Source organism: Pungitius pungitius, chromosome 17 (assembly GCF_949316345.1).
Source record: "Pungitius pungitius chromosome 17, fPunPun2.1, whole genome shotgun sequence".
NCBI classification, from domain to species: Eukaryota; Metazoa; Chordata; class Actinopteri; order Perciformes; family Gasterosteidae; genus Pungitius; species Pungitius pungitius.
Window position 1 is genome coordinate 5,587,062 of NC_084916.1, and position 17,681 is coordinate 5,604,742.

At 44.4% G+C, this 17,681-nt stretch overlaps 2 protein-coding genes across 3 annotated transcripts; one reads left to right on the forward strand and one right to left on the reverse strand.

The window, feature by feature from the left end:
- Window positions 1-546: 546 nt before the first annotated feature.
- abcf1 (ATP-binding cassette, sub-family F (GCN20), member 1) lies at window positions 547-14,221 on the forward strand. 2 transcript variants are annotated; one of them, XM_037473391.2, is made up of 24 exons: window positions 547-760; window positions 2,468-2,517; window positions 2,617-2,691; window positions 2,898-3,024; window positions 3,120-3,154; window positions 3,234-3,323; window positions 3,798-3,890; window positions 3,967-4,062; window positions 4,825-4,947; window positions 5,238-5,338; window positions 5,536-5,621; window positions 5,698-5,837; window positions 6,699-6,847; window positions 7,461-7,544; window positions 9,107-9,231; window positions 10,030-10,142; window positions 10,244-10,418; window positions 11,332-11,406; window positions 11,903-11,973; window positions 12,051-12,083; window positions 12,737-12,905; window positions 13,357-13,421; window positions 13,500-13,572; window positions 13,999-14,221. In XM_037473391.2, the coding sequence occupies exons 1-24, from the start codon at window positions 700-702 to the stop codon at window positions 14,163-14,165; spliced, it is 2,376 nt and encodes a 791-aa protein (XP_037329288.1). In that variant the 5' UTR covers window positions 547-699; the 3' UTR covers window positions 14,166-14,221. The 2 variants fall into 2 exon arrangements, with proteins under 2 accessions (XP_037329288.1, XP_037329289.1); XM_037473392.2 differs by having other exon boundaries at window positions 2,471-2,517.
- On the reverse strand, window positions 14,218-17,548 carry mrps18b (mitochondrial ribosomal protein S18B). Its single transcript, XM_037473503.2, has 7 exons — window positions 17,422-17,548; window positions 16,428-16,596; window positions 16,259-16,356; window positions 16,110-16,178; window positions 14,876-14,942; window positions 14,740-14,799; window positions 14,218-14,455 (listed from the first exon to the last, which is right to left on the reverse strand). Exons 1-7 carry the CDS (start codon window positions 17,500-17,502, stop codon window positions 14,259-14,261), a joined length of 741 nt encoding a protein of 246 aa, XP_037329400.2. The 5' UTR covers window positions 17,503-17,548; the 3' UTR covers window positions 14,218-14,258.
- Window positions 17,549-17,681: the final 133 nt, after the last annotated feature.

Consider the following 17,681-nt stretch of genomic DNA (forward strand, 5'->3'; position numbering starts at 1 on the left):
TCGTCCTCCTCCTCTTACTCTCACTCCTCTGGCTCTGTTTCTAATGTTGTCATCCATTGCTCCAGAACAGAAGAGCTCACCTGCTGCCCTTTTATGCTAAAGCTCTGATTCCTAATTGTAACACTGTGTGACAGGTGTTTTCCCATGTGACAAGTCAGTGTGCATAGTAGGGCAATTGACTTTAGAATTTTAAATGTCAGTGTTTTTCTTGTGAAAACAAACATTTTCTTTATCAAAATTGTGCAGAGAATGCAGAGAATTGTGTGTAGTGTTTTGAAAAAAGTGTGTTATAGAACTGCAATTTGAGTGTAAAGCAAGAATTGTGCTTGTAGTTTAGCAGAATTGGTTCAGGGGGTTGGTGCATGAGTTACATGTTGTGGTCATTGTGTGTCAAGTACCAGTATTTGTGTGTAAACAATCGAGAAAAACTGTAAATAAACCGCTGTAAGATTGGCCAATGTCCAGGAGATGGCAGTAATTCAAATGGCTGCAGTCCTCCAGCCAAAGGTGGCGCTGCTGCTGCTGCACCCGCTTGTCAGTGGAGCAAAGTGGCACACGAAGCAGAACAGGACTCTGTTGATGACCGGCATGTGCCTCTTGCATTGGGCCGCATGACGCTTGACACCATCATTGTAATTTATAGAATACAGACTTGGATTTAGCTCTTTATTTCCAAGAACTGGACGCGATAGAAGCACAATGCCCAAGACAATGCAAGAAGAAGCAGTGTGGGTGGACGAGGAGGTGGCCCCGGCAGCCGGTAAGGTTAGCTTTCGGTTTGGGGAGAAGCTAGCCGGTGGGCTAGCTAACGTTACTGCATCAATAGCACGCGACTCTGCGCGAGCACCAACTGCGTTAAGACGCTGCAGATAGTACCCGTTGGTTGGTCATTCTTTCCTGATCACACTGTCTTCTTGTCCATCCTGATGTAAGAGAATGCGTTGACACGTTAATAATACATTCCAGCTTGAGGTTGTGTTCAACTGTTGTAACTAATGATGAACTCGTTAAGAAGACGAAAGTTCTGTATCGGCAATCCAACCGTTCATTATTAGCATTTTACGCCTCTGTATTTAAACAGATGATCGATGATGCAATCTCTTTTGCCGAAACAAGTTATTTAACCAAACTAACTATAGATGACATCTATTCGCTACATTTGTGAGTTCTGTTCGGCCTCACAGATACTTACCGGGCTGCCCAGTAAGAAGAAACATCAAAAGTCATTTAATCGATACATTTAGCTTCCATGTAACGTTAGCTATGACGCTTCGGATTTAGTACTTACTGTTACTTACATGTTACTTTGTGCTTAAACGCGCTGACTGACAATGTGAAGATGTTCACCGTGGAATGTTACAACCATACAGGGAAGAGGAAAAAAAGCTTTATTCCACTCATTGAACTATGAATGTTTAAAATGTTTAATGCATTTAATTTGTGTCCTGTATTGACAGCCTGTGATGGGATCTCTCTACAGCTCCGTTGGCACCAGGGTTTGACATTAACCTTTCTGCTCACCAGCCACTGTGACTACTGCTTTCCCAAAGTTACTAGCCAGTTACTTGTTGTTGGGAAGTTTAATTTGATTAAAGTAGACTACGGTTTGCTACAATTCCCTTGAAGAACTAGATATACAAGTAGCTGAGTAGCTCATTGCATATAACTGGTACAGGGATGTAAAGCCCCGTCAACTTCATGAGGACCAGAGACCTTACAGCAACACTTTGTTGTCTTTGTCCGTTTAGTCACAATGCTTTTGATGTGGCCAACAGAAATGTCACGGTCCTTTATGGCTCCCACTGTGAAGCTGCTTGTCCCAACTACAAAAGAGTCCCACTTAACTGTGTCACTCCCGTACGTCCTACAATTAGTGCATTACATTATTTTCTTGGCTGGATCCTGAGCCAGCCATTATCGACTGGACCTCCTTTTCGTTGAACAGTCTTTTGTTTGTCTCCGTCATCTTTTGGTTAGTTTATTATGTTAGAAAACGCAGCAGGCAGCTCCACATGGATCTCTGCTGGCCGACCGTCTGCAAACAGCCCTGAACTGCTAAATGGGTCTTCATCTCCAAGCACGTCTTGAACCAGTGGCCCTTAACTCTCTGAAGCGGATTCAGCCTGCGAGCTAAACTGCGACAGCTAAGCTAAGGAAGTGTGCACCCGAGCGTACTGGGTTTATGGATCATGCACTCATAGCACATTAATAACCCCCTTCACCCCTCAACCACCCTTATTGCTTCTACGGCAACACTGGAGGGACATACCATCTCAGACACTAAACACCGTCTGTTCACTGCAATAAAAGATAGAGAGAGATATAAAATTCCACCCGCCAAAGTGGCTGATGAGAGCGGGCCGCATTCTACCCACATTTGGCGGGGGGGCGGTGCTAATGTCAAGTCCTTGTTGGCCCTGTTAGAGCCTTACTATCATCATGAAATAAAAAATCTGTTTTCTTTCAGCAGAAAAGACTGTGAAAAAGGGCAAGAAAGATAAGAAGAAAAAAAAGAGTGTGAGTAATCATGTGTAGTTTCTAGGTACAGTATAGTAAGGCTTCAAAGCTGTGACACAGTGGGTCTCATCGGATTTGTTCTGTGGATTCTTTCTCCAGTTCTTTGAGGAACTTGCCACAGATGTCAAACCTAAAGTAGATGAGGCTGCTGTGAAAGAGACACATGGAAAACAGGTAACCGTCCCTAGGTCTTCACTTAACAAGGTGACTAATGGGGCACTCTTTAAAACAACAGTCTACAATTTACTGGCTAATGTGACCTGTGAAATACGACAGCTGCAGTCCTGTGCACTGCTCTGAGCAGCAAGCCTGTTTAACACGTGAGGACAGCATTATATAGTATATCTACTATACTTAGAATGTCAAATTCCTCTCCTCAGTCTCATAAAAAGAAAAAAGATTCACGGAAAGGCAAGCAAGGAGACGCAGGTGGCGATGACGATGAGGACGTCATGCTGAAGCTGAAAAAGCTTTCAATGCAAGCGAGTGATGAGGACGATGAGCCAGGTATGAGATGTCAAGAATGATCCGTGCCATGAAAATTATGTTGCCGTCCCACTTGTACATTAATAGTTCAATTTCCCCCCCACCCACCCCCACAGTCATTGTGAGCAGTAAAGGGAACAAAAAGAACCAGGTTTGTCCAAAGTCTGCATTGACACACTGTCCTGACTCTTAACATGTTAACAGTATAAAGCACATCTGGTGTCCTTCAGGGCGGAAACATCTTTGCTGCTCTGAGCCAGGGCCAGAGTGATGAGGATGAGGCATGCCATGTGGATGAAGAAGATGCACCAGCAAAAAGGGTACTGCGTTTATTTGGCCTTAAACAAACAAATGGCCTTAATAACCATAAACAAAGGCAGCGGAGCGGTGTGAATCTGCCGTTTAGAGCTCTTGCCTTAAGCTGGAGTCTGTTCAGCCTAGCAAGAAGAGTTGTGTAGAGTTCGGTGTCTGCGGTAGGAGGGAGACGAGGAGAAAGGGTGATGTTGTGATCTTCACAATAAAACATCTTTGATGTGACGTGTTTAGCTTTGGCCAACCAGCGTTGAGATGTCGACAGCGTCTTGTTTCATTTAAAGAGAAAGCTTATTTCTTTTTCTGTCTTGATGAATGTAGATTAAGTTTGAGGGTTCTACACAGCTAACTTCCTGTTAGTTATCATCTTTTTTAGAAGGTGTACGTGTGTAGGCGCCAAGGAAGAGTGTAAAGGAACAACACGTGGCTTGGCTCTTCCCATTTTCACGTACCCATGATATGATTTAACTATGTCCATGCAGAAAGGGAAACCGTCTGTACGATCACACAGTAAGGACGACAACGATGATGATGAGGAGGAGGAGGATGCCAGTGACGGAGGTGACACAATGATGGTAGGTGTCCTCCCCAATGCTACATGCACAACTGTCCGCCGTGGCAACCCTTCTGACTTGTGTGTTTGCCCGTCAGAGTGCTGAGGATGTCATCGCACAGCAGGCCGCTCGCCAGGAAGACGACCCGCTGGCTAACCTCAGCAAAAAGGAGAAGAAGAAGAAAAAGAAACAGGTGACTGGTTTATTTTACAGCTGTGGGTATACCTGATACATATATGTTTAATAAGCATCCTTAGTCATCACCACAGGATCTTCTTGTGATGAATCCCGTCATTGTACAATTAACTGTTAGAATGCGCAGTTCAGCGTCATCTAATTCCTTAGCTGCTGATTGGGTCACTTCAGTTAGCTTCATAGGATTTAGGAACTCTGAGATTTGCATCATCAGAGCAGGTATTCGTGTTTTTATATTAAAATTTCCTAGAACTCTGCAAAGGATTCTGCAATTTTGTAACAAAAGTTTCTCTTCATTTTATTTCATGCACCGTATTAGATAATTACTGTTTTAATCTGAATGCTAATAACCTGCTTGCCTTGCCGTGTTCAAAACATCTTTGGTTTGTAAATCTCAAACTATCCTCAATAATACACTGTTGAGTTCTCTCCGGGTTGCGTTTAAGTTGATAAGAAGACTGGATAGCTTGCAGAAGTCAGCTTTTGGCCACCTCAAGGTGTCCTCTGCAAGCTTTTAGGCTGGTATTTATGTAGTAGGAGCTGTTTTATGATGAAAATATTGTCAGTTTTGCAGGAGCACTGAAATCTGTCTTACTCCATATCTTGCTCACTAGCGCCCCCAAATGTCACTTGACTTAACATGTATTATAATATAATGAATTGTACCCTGTAATGAATCATTGCACCCTGTATGTATCTGAATGGTCAGAAGACAGGACTGGGAACCCTGACTATTGAGTCTTCTGTGCTCTGTTTGCAGATGGAGTATGAGCGCCAGGTGGCCAGTGTCCGTGCTCAGAACGCCTTGGAGGGAGATTTCTCCATCTCCCAGGCAGAGATGTCCTCCAGGCAGGCCATGCTAGAGAACGCCTCTGATATCAAGGTGGAGTACTGATTAACTGGACAGAGCATTCATGTGAACCAAGATGAAAGAATTAACCTAATCGTTTCATGTGGCGATGGTGGCGCATGGAGTAGTGCAGTGCGCTGGGGGCCGCAAGGTTGGTTCGAATCCCGGCTGCCCCATGTGCCATGTCGAAGTGTCCCTGAGCAAGACACCTAACCCCTAATTACCCCCAGGCAAAAATGTAATCCATGGGTTTTAATGCAATGTAAGTTGCTTTGGATTAAAGCGTCAGCTAAATAACATGTAATTTGCTGTGCCCATTTTAGCTGGAGAAGTTCAGCATCTCTGCTCATGGCAAAGAGCTTTTCATCAACGCTGACCTTCTCATTGTGGCGGGAAGAAGATATGGTTTGGTTGGACCCAATGGGTAACTATCTTTGACACTGTCGTTTTTTAAATTTGTATTAGATATTCGATTATTAGGTTGCATGCATGTCTGCTTATGAGAAAATACAATATTGTTTAGTCATAGTCCTATAACAAGGTAAATACAGTTAAATTACCCCCAAATGTCCATAATGTTGTCAGTTCCCTCGTGTTGACTTATTCCGTCCGATCTTTCAGCAAAGGAAAGACCACCTTACTGAAGCACATAGCCAACAGAGCTCTGAGCATCCCCCCTAACATCGATGTGCTGCTGTGCGAGCAGGGTGAGTGAGCTCTCACAAGGCCTCTGTCCAGGTGCCGGCGCCCACTGACTCTGGCGCACATCTGTTCCTGTGCTAGAGGTGGTAGCTGATGACACCCCGGCGGTGCAGGCGGTGCTGAAGGCAGACACCCGCCGCCTGAAGCTCCTGGAGGAGGAGAAGCAGCTGCAGGTGCGTCTGGAGAAGGGAGAGGACAGCGTGGCGGAGCGGCTGGAGAAGGTGAGTGCCAGTCCACCGGGTGTAACGCTATTTGTGCTGTTTAACATTGAGCACAGGGGAGGGAGGAGACCCTAACCAGATTCTCTGTTTGCATGGAATCATTTTAACATGGGTTAGCCTGGTTACTGCGCCATCGGTTTTACAACACCTATGCACTTCTTCTAATGTTTCTGCAAGGTGAAATTTTGTGGCTCCTTCAGATGAGCTTCATGAGACACACGTTCACAACAAGGCTGTGGAATTGTGTCTGACCAGAGTGCGTTCTGGCCATGGTTATAATCAGGGTTACAGGAAATAATGGTAAACCACAAAGGAGGGTGGAAATTCTGAGTACAAAGGGCGAGTAGGACCTGAGCTCCCGGAGTCTGTAGAAGTTGATTCTATAGAGCACCGGGGGTTTGATTCAATTCATTTTATTTTGTTTAGCCCAAAATTGCATACTACAAATTTGCCTCAGAGGGCTTTACAGTCTGTACACATGTGACATCCTGTCCCCAAACCTCACATTGGCAAATGAAAACCCTTCCATGGGGAAAAAAGGGAAGAAACTTTATGGAGAACGTGGATTCAATGAGGTCTGGAAACTACAGGTGAGCTTCTAAGTGTCAGTGGTTCCTGGGAAATACACAAAGAAGAATTCCATTGGACTTGGTAATGAATACATGAATTGCTCCAATCTGGGAACTCAGTGACCCAAATGGAAAAAATAAACAGTTTGCTGTAAACAAAATGGACTTGCACGGATGATGCAGCGGGGGATTATGAGTGACACTTGAGGAGCACCCGCCTTCATTCTCATTTCCACACCAAATGGTGTGAAGGATCTGGATGAAGTGTTTGTGTGCTTGTCCCACCCGACAGGTCTATGAAGAACTCCGGGCTATCGGAGCTGCAGCAGCCGAGGCCAAGGCCCGGAGGATCCTGGCCGGTCTCTCGTTCACCCCTGAGATGCAGAACAGACCCACCAAGAGGTTCTCTGGAGGGTGGAGAATGAGGGTGTCCCTCGCCAGGTACACCACTTCATGGATGCAACTGGTCCAACCCACTTGTTACGTTTCCCTGTTTAAGGGGAAACAAGAACACTGACTCCCAATGAACAAAAGAACTCAGGGACTATGTAAGGCAGTTAAAGAAAGTAGATTCATTTACGATACTAATATCGAAAAGTAAATAACAGATGTTAGGGTTGTGATGTGCCAAACAAAATAAGCAAAGTACAAAGAAATAGGGCCTAGCTCAACACTGTGTGGAAAGGCGAAAGAAAAGGTCTGACACTCTTATCTACAAAAGTGTCCAGAAGTAAAACAAATACATTGGTGGCCACAAGCCATAACCTATTATCATTTCTGAGTGTATGCATGTACCCCAACCTTACCTCAGTACCACTTCCCTACCACAAACCGTAATGGACAAAGTCAGAGAGAGAGAGCGAGCAAAAAGAGAGAGAGGCTTTAAATAGTGACCACCATCAGTGTTGTACATCCTGGAGAGACACTAGGGGGGTGTGGTCAGTGAAAACCTTTATAGGTTTAACACTGGAGGCGAGATAGACCTCAAAATGTTGCAAAGCATACAACAATGCCAGAGTTCTTTTCCCTTAACTGTTTACTTCTGTGTCCACAGAGCCCTGTTCATGGAACCCACTCTGCTGATGCTGGACGAACCCACTAACCACCTGGACCTGAACGCCGTCATCTGGCTCAACAAGTACAACTCTTTTTTACATTTATTCTGATGTGTTGTATCAGAGTATTACAGTCGTAATACAGTCGTAGTAGATTAGAATGGGTATTGAATAGTTCTGTTTAATCACGATAGTTAGCTCAAAATAAATAACAATCGCAAAATTGTATCTGTTGTAAATGTCCCTTGGCTTGCTTTATGCAAATGTTTTATTTTTACTGGAAAACAACATTGCCAAACAGTACGGTACAAAATAAAAAGTGCTAATTTCAGGTAAACAAGGACTCGGCCTGTAGTGCACTCAAACCATGGCTTAATACTTACTTAAAAGTTTGCTGTGAACAAAGCAGTCAGGCCTTTGATTTCAGAAACAATGAACCGTAACAGTAAGGTTACCAATAAAAGGTAAACTACTACTGCTTTGCTTTCAGCAGATACTCAACAGACAAACCTGTTGACATTTCCTTAATCTCGCAATAGAAAAATTGATGTCCTTAAAGTGGGTTTGTTTTAATGACGCGTTTAACTGACATCACTAGTATTTAATGCTGAAACCTGACTACGTCTGAGCCTGTGGCTCATGGCTATTAGCCGTTAGTTGTTAGCTGTGCTGACTATGCTGTCACAGAGGTAATAGTACTGAAGGACAACCGGGGGGGGGGGTCTAGATGGCATTTTCACTTGTCCCCGCTGGATGAGGGAGGCATGCTAGCCTGCACTGACATGTAGGCCATGTGAACCAAGGCCGCAGGAAGTGTTATTCATTTTTAATTTAGCTGAGGCTTTTATCCGAAGCGACTTTGGTGCATTCAACCAAGAGAGTCTTTAAGAAAGCCAGATGACAAAGTGTTGTGCTAGCTCCCCACTCCAATGGGTCACTGTCCACCTCCACTTTAATAGTCTCCCCGTCTGCTCTGAGCTGTGCTGCCCAAAGCCTTTTTCCTTTTTATCTGTGGCGAGGTGAAGCATTGGAGTCCCTCAGCTGGACTTCCTTCCCTACGTTGGCTCCCCTGTCAGTTGGCAAGCGCATCTCTCAAGCCTTGTGCATTATTTCTCCGGTGTGGTCGTCCAGGAGATTTGACGTTTGCAAACTGTCGTCAGTCGTCACTGATTAAGTTCCCCGTTGTGCTTCATTGTGCGACTCAACCACAGGTCTGTTGTTGTCGACAAGCTTCCAGCTTGCTTTGGTGTTGCTCGTAAGAATCAGGGAAGAAGTTTGTCTCGAGTATTTTGGCCCTGGTGAAACGTATCTTGGATCCAGTGCTTGGGCCGCTGCTTTGAAGCCGTCTTTATTCAGTTTGTGTAGCGCAGGTGGAGCGTTATTGCGTCTGTAATGTCTCTCCACCTCCCTCCAAACAGACACAGCTCCTCTCTTGGGCACACATTCATTTTGCTCATGTGACGGTTTTGGGACGGAGGATGTGTACACACTCCAAAGCCCTATGAGGCTACTTTGTGATTTTGGGCTGTTCAAAATAAAAAGTTGATTGATTTAATATTAATTAGCTTTCAGTAAATGCCACATAGACCTGCCAAACATAACGTTTCCTTCCTTTATGAATGATTTGTAATCTGTCTTTCTACAGCTACCTTCAAGGTTGGAAGAAGACTCTCCTCATAGTTTCCCACGACCAAAGTTTCCTAGACGAAGTGTGTACAGATATCATCCACTTGGACAACGAGAAGCTCTACTACTACAGAGGGAACTACTGTAAGTGCCCTTTAGAGCGGCTTCCACCTTAAGGAGGAAATAACGATGCCAGAATTTGGAGGCAGACCTTAGACCGCTCATAGAAACCGAGATAGAGAGGTGGACGCTTTCACTTGAACTCTCTTCTACATGGCGAGTTGATGGAACCAAAGTTCCCCTGGGTCCTATGTCCCTCCATGTACTGCTTCTATCAATAAGCATCCTGGACATCAATGTACCAACTTCAACATCTATAACAAATACCACCACTACTTTTCTTTATATATTGGTACTTTTAAAGCTAAATTGTGCAATTCACTATTGAATTTTGCGCAATTAATCCCAGAAAGAATGACAGAAATTAAGATTCAAGATGTTTATGATATACATGTTTTTAGTTTCTAACTGAAAGGAATAGCTTTATGTTTTTGACTTTTTAACATTTGGATCCCATTTGTCCACGGAAGGTTGAAGCTGCAATTAAAACCCATAGGGTAAACTTTGCTACATTTGGGTGAAAGGAATCTTTCTAGTATTTGTGACCGTGTAGAAAAAACCAAACGTGGGCAGAATGCAGTAGCTAGATTGATGTTGAACATATATATGTAATCTTTACACACTGTTGCTGTGTGCAATGGTAGATATTTCAGCAGAGGCCTTTATTTCTACAAAATCCATACGCGAGTCCTAGGGTCAGGTCCATTCCTAGTTTAGAGCAGTTGATTTTCTACGTCCTTCTCATTGCTGCTCGCTGTGCAGTCAGCAGAGGAAGGGAGACGCATTGTTCAGTGCTTTGGTTTGACTTTGCTTTTCTTGAAGTGACCTTCAAGAAGATGTACGTGCAGAAGCAGAAAGAACTACAGAAACAGTATGACAAGCAGGAGAAGAAACTGAAAGACCTGAAGGCTGGTGGCAAGTCCACCAAACAGGCAGTAAGTATGGTCCTTCTGCTCTGCCTGTCTCTGAAAACACTGGGCTTCCATCTCTGTTTGCTGTTAAACTGCTTCTTCCATTATTTTGTGGTTTCCTTCAGGAGAAGCAAACTAAGGACGCCCTGACCAGAAAGCAGCAGAAAGGCAAGAAGAAGGGAGCACAGGAGGAGGAGAGCCAGGACGCCACGGAGCTGTTGAAGAGGCCCAGAGAGTACACCGTCAAGTTCACCTTCCCCAACCCGCCTCCGCTGTCCCCGCCCATCCTGGGACTGCACTGTAAGAGCTACACAGCACCATACCACACACTCTGAGCACCATGAGAAGCAGCCAAGTGATCACTGGAGACCAAGTAATCTAATGCACACCTTTGTTTTAGAAGAACTAATTTATGAACAATGACTGTGCAATGACTTTTGGTTTGCTAACACTTTAATCCAACAAGAGTCACACAGCAGTATTCCCTTATTCCCTATATACAGTAGCAGTTACGTATGTATTGTATCTCATCTTAATCTTAAACCTAATCAAAAATATGAATTAATTCAATCAAACATCCAGATTGTCTCAATTCCAACAGAACCTTCTTTCTGAAGAGGTACCAGCATACTAACATAATAGCTCTTTATCAGGGTTAATAATCCATCGAGTATTGCTCGATGTTCAGTAGTGAGTTCAGCTCTAAGGACTATATACATTAGATTCTAATGACATTGTTTCTGCCAACTCAGCGTCTGGAAGAGATTAAAAATCACAAGTGTCCACACAGTTTCCTACCTTTCTCCATGTATTTAGCAGTCCTTGCCCCGCCCCCAAATGCTTCATTGGTTGGGATGCGTAACGATGCCCCTCCCAAGCCATTACTGATCAACAGCATTGAATTACAATAAAACATACAAAAGAATAAAAACTCCATTCTACTTTGTCAAGTACTAACAAGACGTTCAACACAAGGGCTAGTTAATGCGATAATGCAATAATCTAGAGTTAACTTGTGATGTTTCTGGTTGTAGAGAATGGAGTCTCTCCTCCTGTCTTCTGTCCTCCTGGATTTGCCCCTCAGCTGGATGGACAGTTCTTGTTTTTAAAACTCCTGCATATTGATATTGGTGCCAGTCAGCACTAAACATTGTGGCCATGGCTGTGAGCTGAGAAGAACTCCCAGGTGAACTGTGCCGTCTCTGCGTTGCAGGTGTTGACTTTGGCTACACTACTCAGAAGCCTCTCTTCAAAAACGTTGACTTTGGAATCGACATGGACTCGAGGAGTAAGTATGCTGCTTCTACCGCCCCGTTAACGTTGAGCATCTTCTGTGTACTCAGGGTTTTGTCCTGCTCTGGAAACATTTGGATCATTGTGTCTGGGTAAATGCACATGGCATGCAGTCAGCTTAAGATTGGACTGACCAATAGCAGTGCCTATAGAAGTTATGATGAAGTGTGTATACAAACCACACGTTCATTAATAGCATGCACAGGACCAGCGTGCGTGTGATCTGTTAATATCATCTGATGGGAGCATTAATAAGCTAAGTCTAAGTGGTCTAAGCACAGAGCCTGGTGCAACTGTGGGACCAATGTTGGGGATCATCTAACACCAATGATATGACTTTAACCAGATGGGTGTGGTTCCTTCAACATGGTGATAGGCACAGAGACGAGTACTTCCTCTGTCCTGAAGGTTCCACCACTGGTGTATGTTCTATGAACACACAAAATGAGTTGACCCTCTGATGTTGGTCTGACCTTTCCTCCCTCCTTCAGTTTGTATAGTTGGACCCAATGGTGTTGGGAAGAGTACCCTGCTTCTGCTGCTCACTGGGAAGCTAAGTCCTGTAAGTATGCAGGTCCCATCCCATCTGCATTCTATCCAAATCTAAGTAGCAATGTGCTAACTGTGGTCCTTTTTCAGACTAAAGGTGAGATGAGGAAGAATCATCGATTGGTGAGTAACTTCCTGTTCACCTCAGCACACCTCTAGATTACATTGCATATTTTACAGTTTGCATTTAATCTGGTTCTGGAGTTTGAGTAAAATGTTTTTTTCCCCATATAGAGTCCAAAATGTATACTTACCTGATTGTTTGTGTGTTCTGGCATGGGGGGCGTGTCATCTACTGGGAGGGCCGTGTTATCACAAGTAACTGCATAAAAAGGAAAAGGCTTTGGGTTTTCCTCACCCACGTTGCCTTCAGGCTTGATGGCAGCAACAGGTCTTTTAGCTCCTATATATACATATATATGAGTTAAAGTGTGAAATGGATTCTCTGTATCCAGTTGCTAACATTAGCTTAGCTTGGATGCTACCAAGCCCGGGAAGAGAGGCTTCCGCTAAATTTTTCCAGGTACTTTTTCATCATTCAACTCACTTCTGATACGTTTAGATGTCAATTTTTACCAATGACATTTTTCCACAAAAAAAAGGATTGAAACCTTCACAGCCCCTCCCTGTCCACACTGGTGCCCTCTGACTGTCCACAAGGATGGAGGGGCCCTACAGACCAGATGAATAGCACATGTGATGATAGTGACTGGTCATGATGGATGCTCATGGCATGGTGACCTTACTCTAACTGGCGTCGTATGTCTGCCTTGCAGAAAGTGGGCTTCTTTAACCAGCAGTACGCCGATCAGCTGAACATGGAGGAGACCGCCACAGAGTACCTTATGAGGAACTTCAATCTTCCCTATCAGGACGGCAGGAAGTGCCTGGGACGCTTCGGCCTGGAGAGCCACGCCCACACCATCCAGATCTCAAAGCTGTCGGGTAGGAACAGCTCGGGATTGCGAAAGCATAAAAGCAGGAACTTAAATGTAGTTGAGAAGACGATGCAAGCCCAGCTCAGCTTGTTGTGAACAGAGTCTGCCAGAAACGTAAAGCTAAAACGGCTTTGTCATCACCTTGCATATGGATCACTTAGTTACTTACCTGGTATTACTTAGGCTAACCCTAAAGTACACAATCACCTCCATTATTCAGGGCTCTTGGGTACCATCAAAAAGCACAAGTTGTAAATAAAAGTAATCACGTGTCCTCCAAATCGGCTCCTGGAGGGCTGCGTACCTCGGCCGTGTTCGGAATGGGACAGGCCAGTCACGGCCGAGTCGGAGTCCTCATGAGGGTGCAGCGGACGGAATGAGACGCAGCTCATGACCCTCTTTGGCTCACAGGAAAGCGGTTTTCTAAATGTGGGTTTCATGGGTTTGTCCCCTAACAGGCGGGCAGAAAGCGAGAGTGGTGTTTGCAGAGCTGTCCTGCCGTCAGCCTGATGTGCTGATCCTGGTGAGCTGCAATAAGCCTCTCAGCCACACTGCTCATGTGCTCCATCAGTGACCTGACCACCTGCCTCTTCTCTCCTAGGATGAACCCACCAACAATCTGGACATTGAGTCAATCGATGCCTTATCGGAGGCTATCAATGAATATAAAGGAGGTAAGAGGAGGCGCAGGACGTGTCTACACTGAATTGGGGATTTTCATTTTGTTTATTACGTGGCCTCATTACAGCATGCAGGTTTCTCTTGTTGAGTTAGTTTGATTGACTGCGTTTATATAAATGAATGTGATTTGAATGTGTTCAAGTTGACACTTATTCATGATTGGATTTTCTCACAAAAGCAGGTCAAAGGTCAGCCTGCTTGGGTAATGGAGACTTAGGTTTACTAGTGGAAGAGAGAAACTGCCAATAAAGATTTGTGTTGTCAAGTGTCCCTTTTAGTCAGAACTATGACAGCCTTGCACTAGTGAGCAAAAATATAAGTAGATCCCCAAATGCTAATTTCTTTTTGACTATTAGTTCTCCATTTCTGTTCCTGGTGGAAATGAGAGACAAATGCTATAAACAATCTGTCTTGTCCAGCTGTGATCATCGTGAGTCACGACGCCAGGCTCATCACGGAGACTCAGTGCACCATGTGGGTGGTGGAGGACAGCACGGTGAACCAGATCGACGGAGACTTTGATGATTACAAGCGGGAGGTGCTGGAGTCTCTGGGAGAGACCATGGTCAACAAGGTCAACCCCTGATCATTAACCACACGTTGGGATCTCCTACAGCCACACAATAAAACGAATGAACTCTTTGTTGTTGTTTTATTAGCCATTCACATCCCAACAGCATCACTTTAAGTAAGCTTTGTACTTCTTCTTCACTTTAGCCACTTCATCCTCATCAGGTGCCATTTCACTGTACCACTGGTACCAAGTTTCACCAGAGGTCAATGACTGGGCGGGTGGTGTTGACCCCACAGCATCATGGGAATTGGAGTAGTCCTCTCCTGAAAATTCCACATATGGTATCTGAAAGCTAAGAAAGCCTGGAGGACACAAAGAAGTGAGGAGTTTTACTCATTTTGTGGGGATCTGATCACAACACATTCCTTATTTCTGATTAAAGGGTCAGTTGAGGTGTTGGAGGAACTAGTCCACTCCCACGGTATTACAGCAGTTGAACCAGAGTACTGCATTCGCCTAGCTCTAAACATTCAGGTCACACACCATCAGGCCTAATGCGAGCATGTCTGGCTACACCTGCCGGACACACCTTCTGAATCCAGCGCACCACTAACCGGGCCGCTGGCCTGTCACGTGCCCCACGTACCGTGATCTCTCGCTGTCACGACTGCCTCATGCAGCTTCTTCTGCTGTTTCATACACACACCTGGAGACAGAAGAAGCAACGCTCTGTGATCATGGACCCACCGATGCCTCGGTACATGAGCATGTTTAGGACGTACCGGTTCGAGTGGGGTCGTACACCATTCCAGTGTGGGGGCTAATAAACTGCTGCAACAACTTCACATTCTGCAGGAGAGGATACATTTAGATTAGCAGTTTACAATGAATCAGTAGGATGTAAGCTTATCTATGGCTGCCCCCTGTAGGGCGGTGCTGTAAGAAGCACATGTTGGTGTGGAATGTGGTTCTGCATTCAGATAGTATAGCTGATCTCTGTTCATAGGCACTTTACTGAAATAAACTGTAAAAAGCTGGCGTTTAAGCAACTCACTTCTGACTTTGAATCACTGAAAAATAACTAGACTTTAGTTCAGTTTAAACTACCAAAGTACATTTTAAATTCAAGTAGCCACTGGAAAAAATAGTTTGAAGTGAAACTGAAGCAAAGCAAACAGGAGCTGACATCATTACATCATCAATTGATCAGCTGTGTAACTGATATATCGTTGGGATAGTTGAATAATGAACAATGAATCACAGGTTGTGAGTATTGGTTGAATGAGAAAGAGGGCGGGGAATGGCTTTTTTCAATAGCAAAGGTTTTGCTTGCCTCTCGTGTGAAAGTCTTTACTGTTTAACTTGTTTTTCAAGCGCACTTCATTTACACACCTATGAACTCATGTGATCTTTTGATGCACTTTGATGCTAAAGCTGTTAACTTTTCAAATTGCTAAAACAATCAAATATATTTATATAATAATAGCAGTTAGTTGAGGTCCTAACTACTCTTGTGTAAGGCAATAACATTTGAACAAAAAGTTAGATGAGAGGACCTGTAACTGAGGCTCTGGCTATGTGCTGGTCTAGGTGCTGTCTAAACGTATTGTAGCGTCTAGGTGTGTAGTGGCTCACTCAGCACAAAGGTGAATGGACTTTGGGGCAGGGATCCTTTTGTTCATTAACAGTACCAACGGTTAGCAAACACCCCCACGCTGTCGGTAATCTGTACATTACTCAACACACTTATCAACCGGAACTTTTCTTTTCCATAACACGGGAACACCCGCCTCCCCTGGTCTCCCCCAATCACTGGCCACCCCCTGCATAGCATGCACAGTGCCTCCCTATGATTGGCCGGAGTGAGGGGGATGACGTGACACACAGGACGAACACAAGCACACTGCTGAACAAGGTCGCTACAATAGATTTTTTTTGCATATGAATCAGTTAAATGTCTGCTTAGAGTCAAATAGAGCAGCACAATGTGTCTGATGTGCTGTGAGACTGACCCACCTGATGGTGGATTATGACGTTTGGATCCCGACAGACTGGACAGGGGTTCCCACATATCTTCTCTCCTCGCTACACAAACAGAATCAGTGTGACTTCCCTCACACGACGGATACAATGCATGGAACCAATAGATCAAAAGGAAGTGTTACAATGCAAGTCTTGCGTGTCTTCTGTGGGGGGATGCCCCCTTTGTGGTTCCTCCTGTAGCCTGCCCACACCGGTTCGATCCCATACTTCTCGATGTACTCTGTCAGGGGAAAAGAAGATATGATAAGATAAAGAATTGGAGATGAGACCCGAAGCCTTTATTCGAAGTACCTTCACTCTCCAGATAATCCCATGGTCTGTCCTTGTAGCGAAGGAGAGCCTCAGCGGCTTGAGCTGCTTCGTCTTGTTGGAGCGATGCTGCTGTGCAGAACAGGTGACTTGGAAATGTAAATAGTGAGGGAGCAGGGCCGGCTCCAACAGGGAGCCTTCGTAGACACAGCTGAATGAAAAAGAAAATGAAGAGTAAAGGTATATATTAGCTTCTCTGCACTGGCTCCCTGTTCAATCAAGAATAGAATTTAAGGTACTTCTCCTCAGCTACAAGGCACTTGCTGGAGAGGCACCATCTTATCTTAAAGAGCTTGTTACACTGTATTAACCTACAAGGCTACTTGTGGTTCCTAGAGTTTTAAAAAGTGGGATGGGGTCCAGAGCCTTCAGTTATCAAGCTCCTCTTTTGTGAAACCAGCTTCCACTTTCAGTCCGGGGGGCACTTCTCCATCATTGTGTAGGTTTCTGATTACATCAATACTTGGTCACACACATTGAATGTGTTGTTCATTCTATACACGTGAGATCCGTCAAGCTTTTGATGATCTTGTGAGAGGATCAGTCCCTTCACTTAAGCATCCCCCTCCCCCCATTTAAACGTGTATTTTAGGGGACTTTTTCTGTACCGATGTAACGTTACATGCACTTTGTGCAGACTGTCGACGGAAACACTAAATAAACTAAGTTCAATTGAAGTGTATTTTAGCTGAAAAAGCACCAAATAAACTAATATTTGACACCGTTTTGGAAGCATCTCGCTTTCCAACTAATAGTGACATAGGCCAACGCATGTTACACTATTGTGTTTGTGTTGCTGTCCAGAGGTTCTCAAACTCTCGCTAAAGCTAAATAAAGTCAAAAGAGACGACATCGTTACCGGAGCAACCGTAGTGTCTTATCAACTAACGTTACACGTTTGAGACGTAACGTTAAGCTAGCGACACACTGATCACAAAGAGGATGTGTACGTTAACAACAAATTAAAATGAAATACCTGATACGTTCGTGATGGATGTAAAAGGGAAGGCGAGAGACGGCCCAGAAACTTCGTGATCCCTCTGATGGAGGCAGCCATGTTTTCTGCCACACTGGGGTTGAAGGTGAAAGGTGAAAGAGTAGGTGATGATGTAACGTTATATACAAATCTAACGTTATATTTATTTAAATCAAAATGTATAATACATATTAATTGTATATTGTGTATGTTGAACCATATTGTGACAGCGGAATTTGAGTTTTTTGATGGAGGTTTGA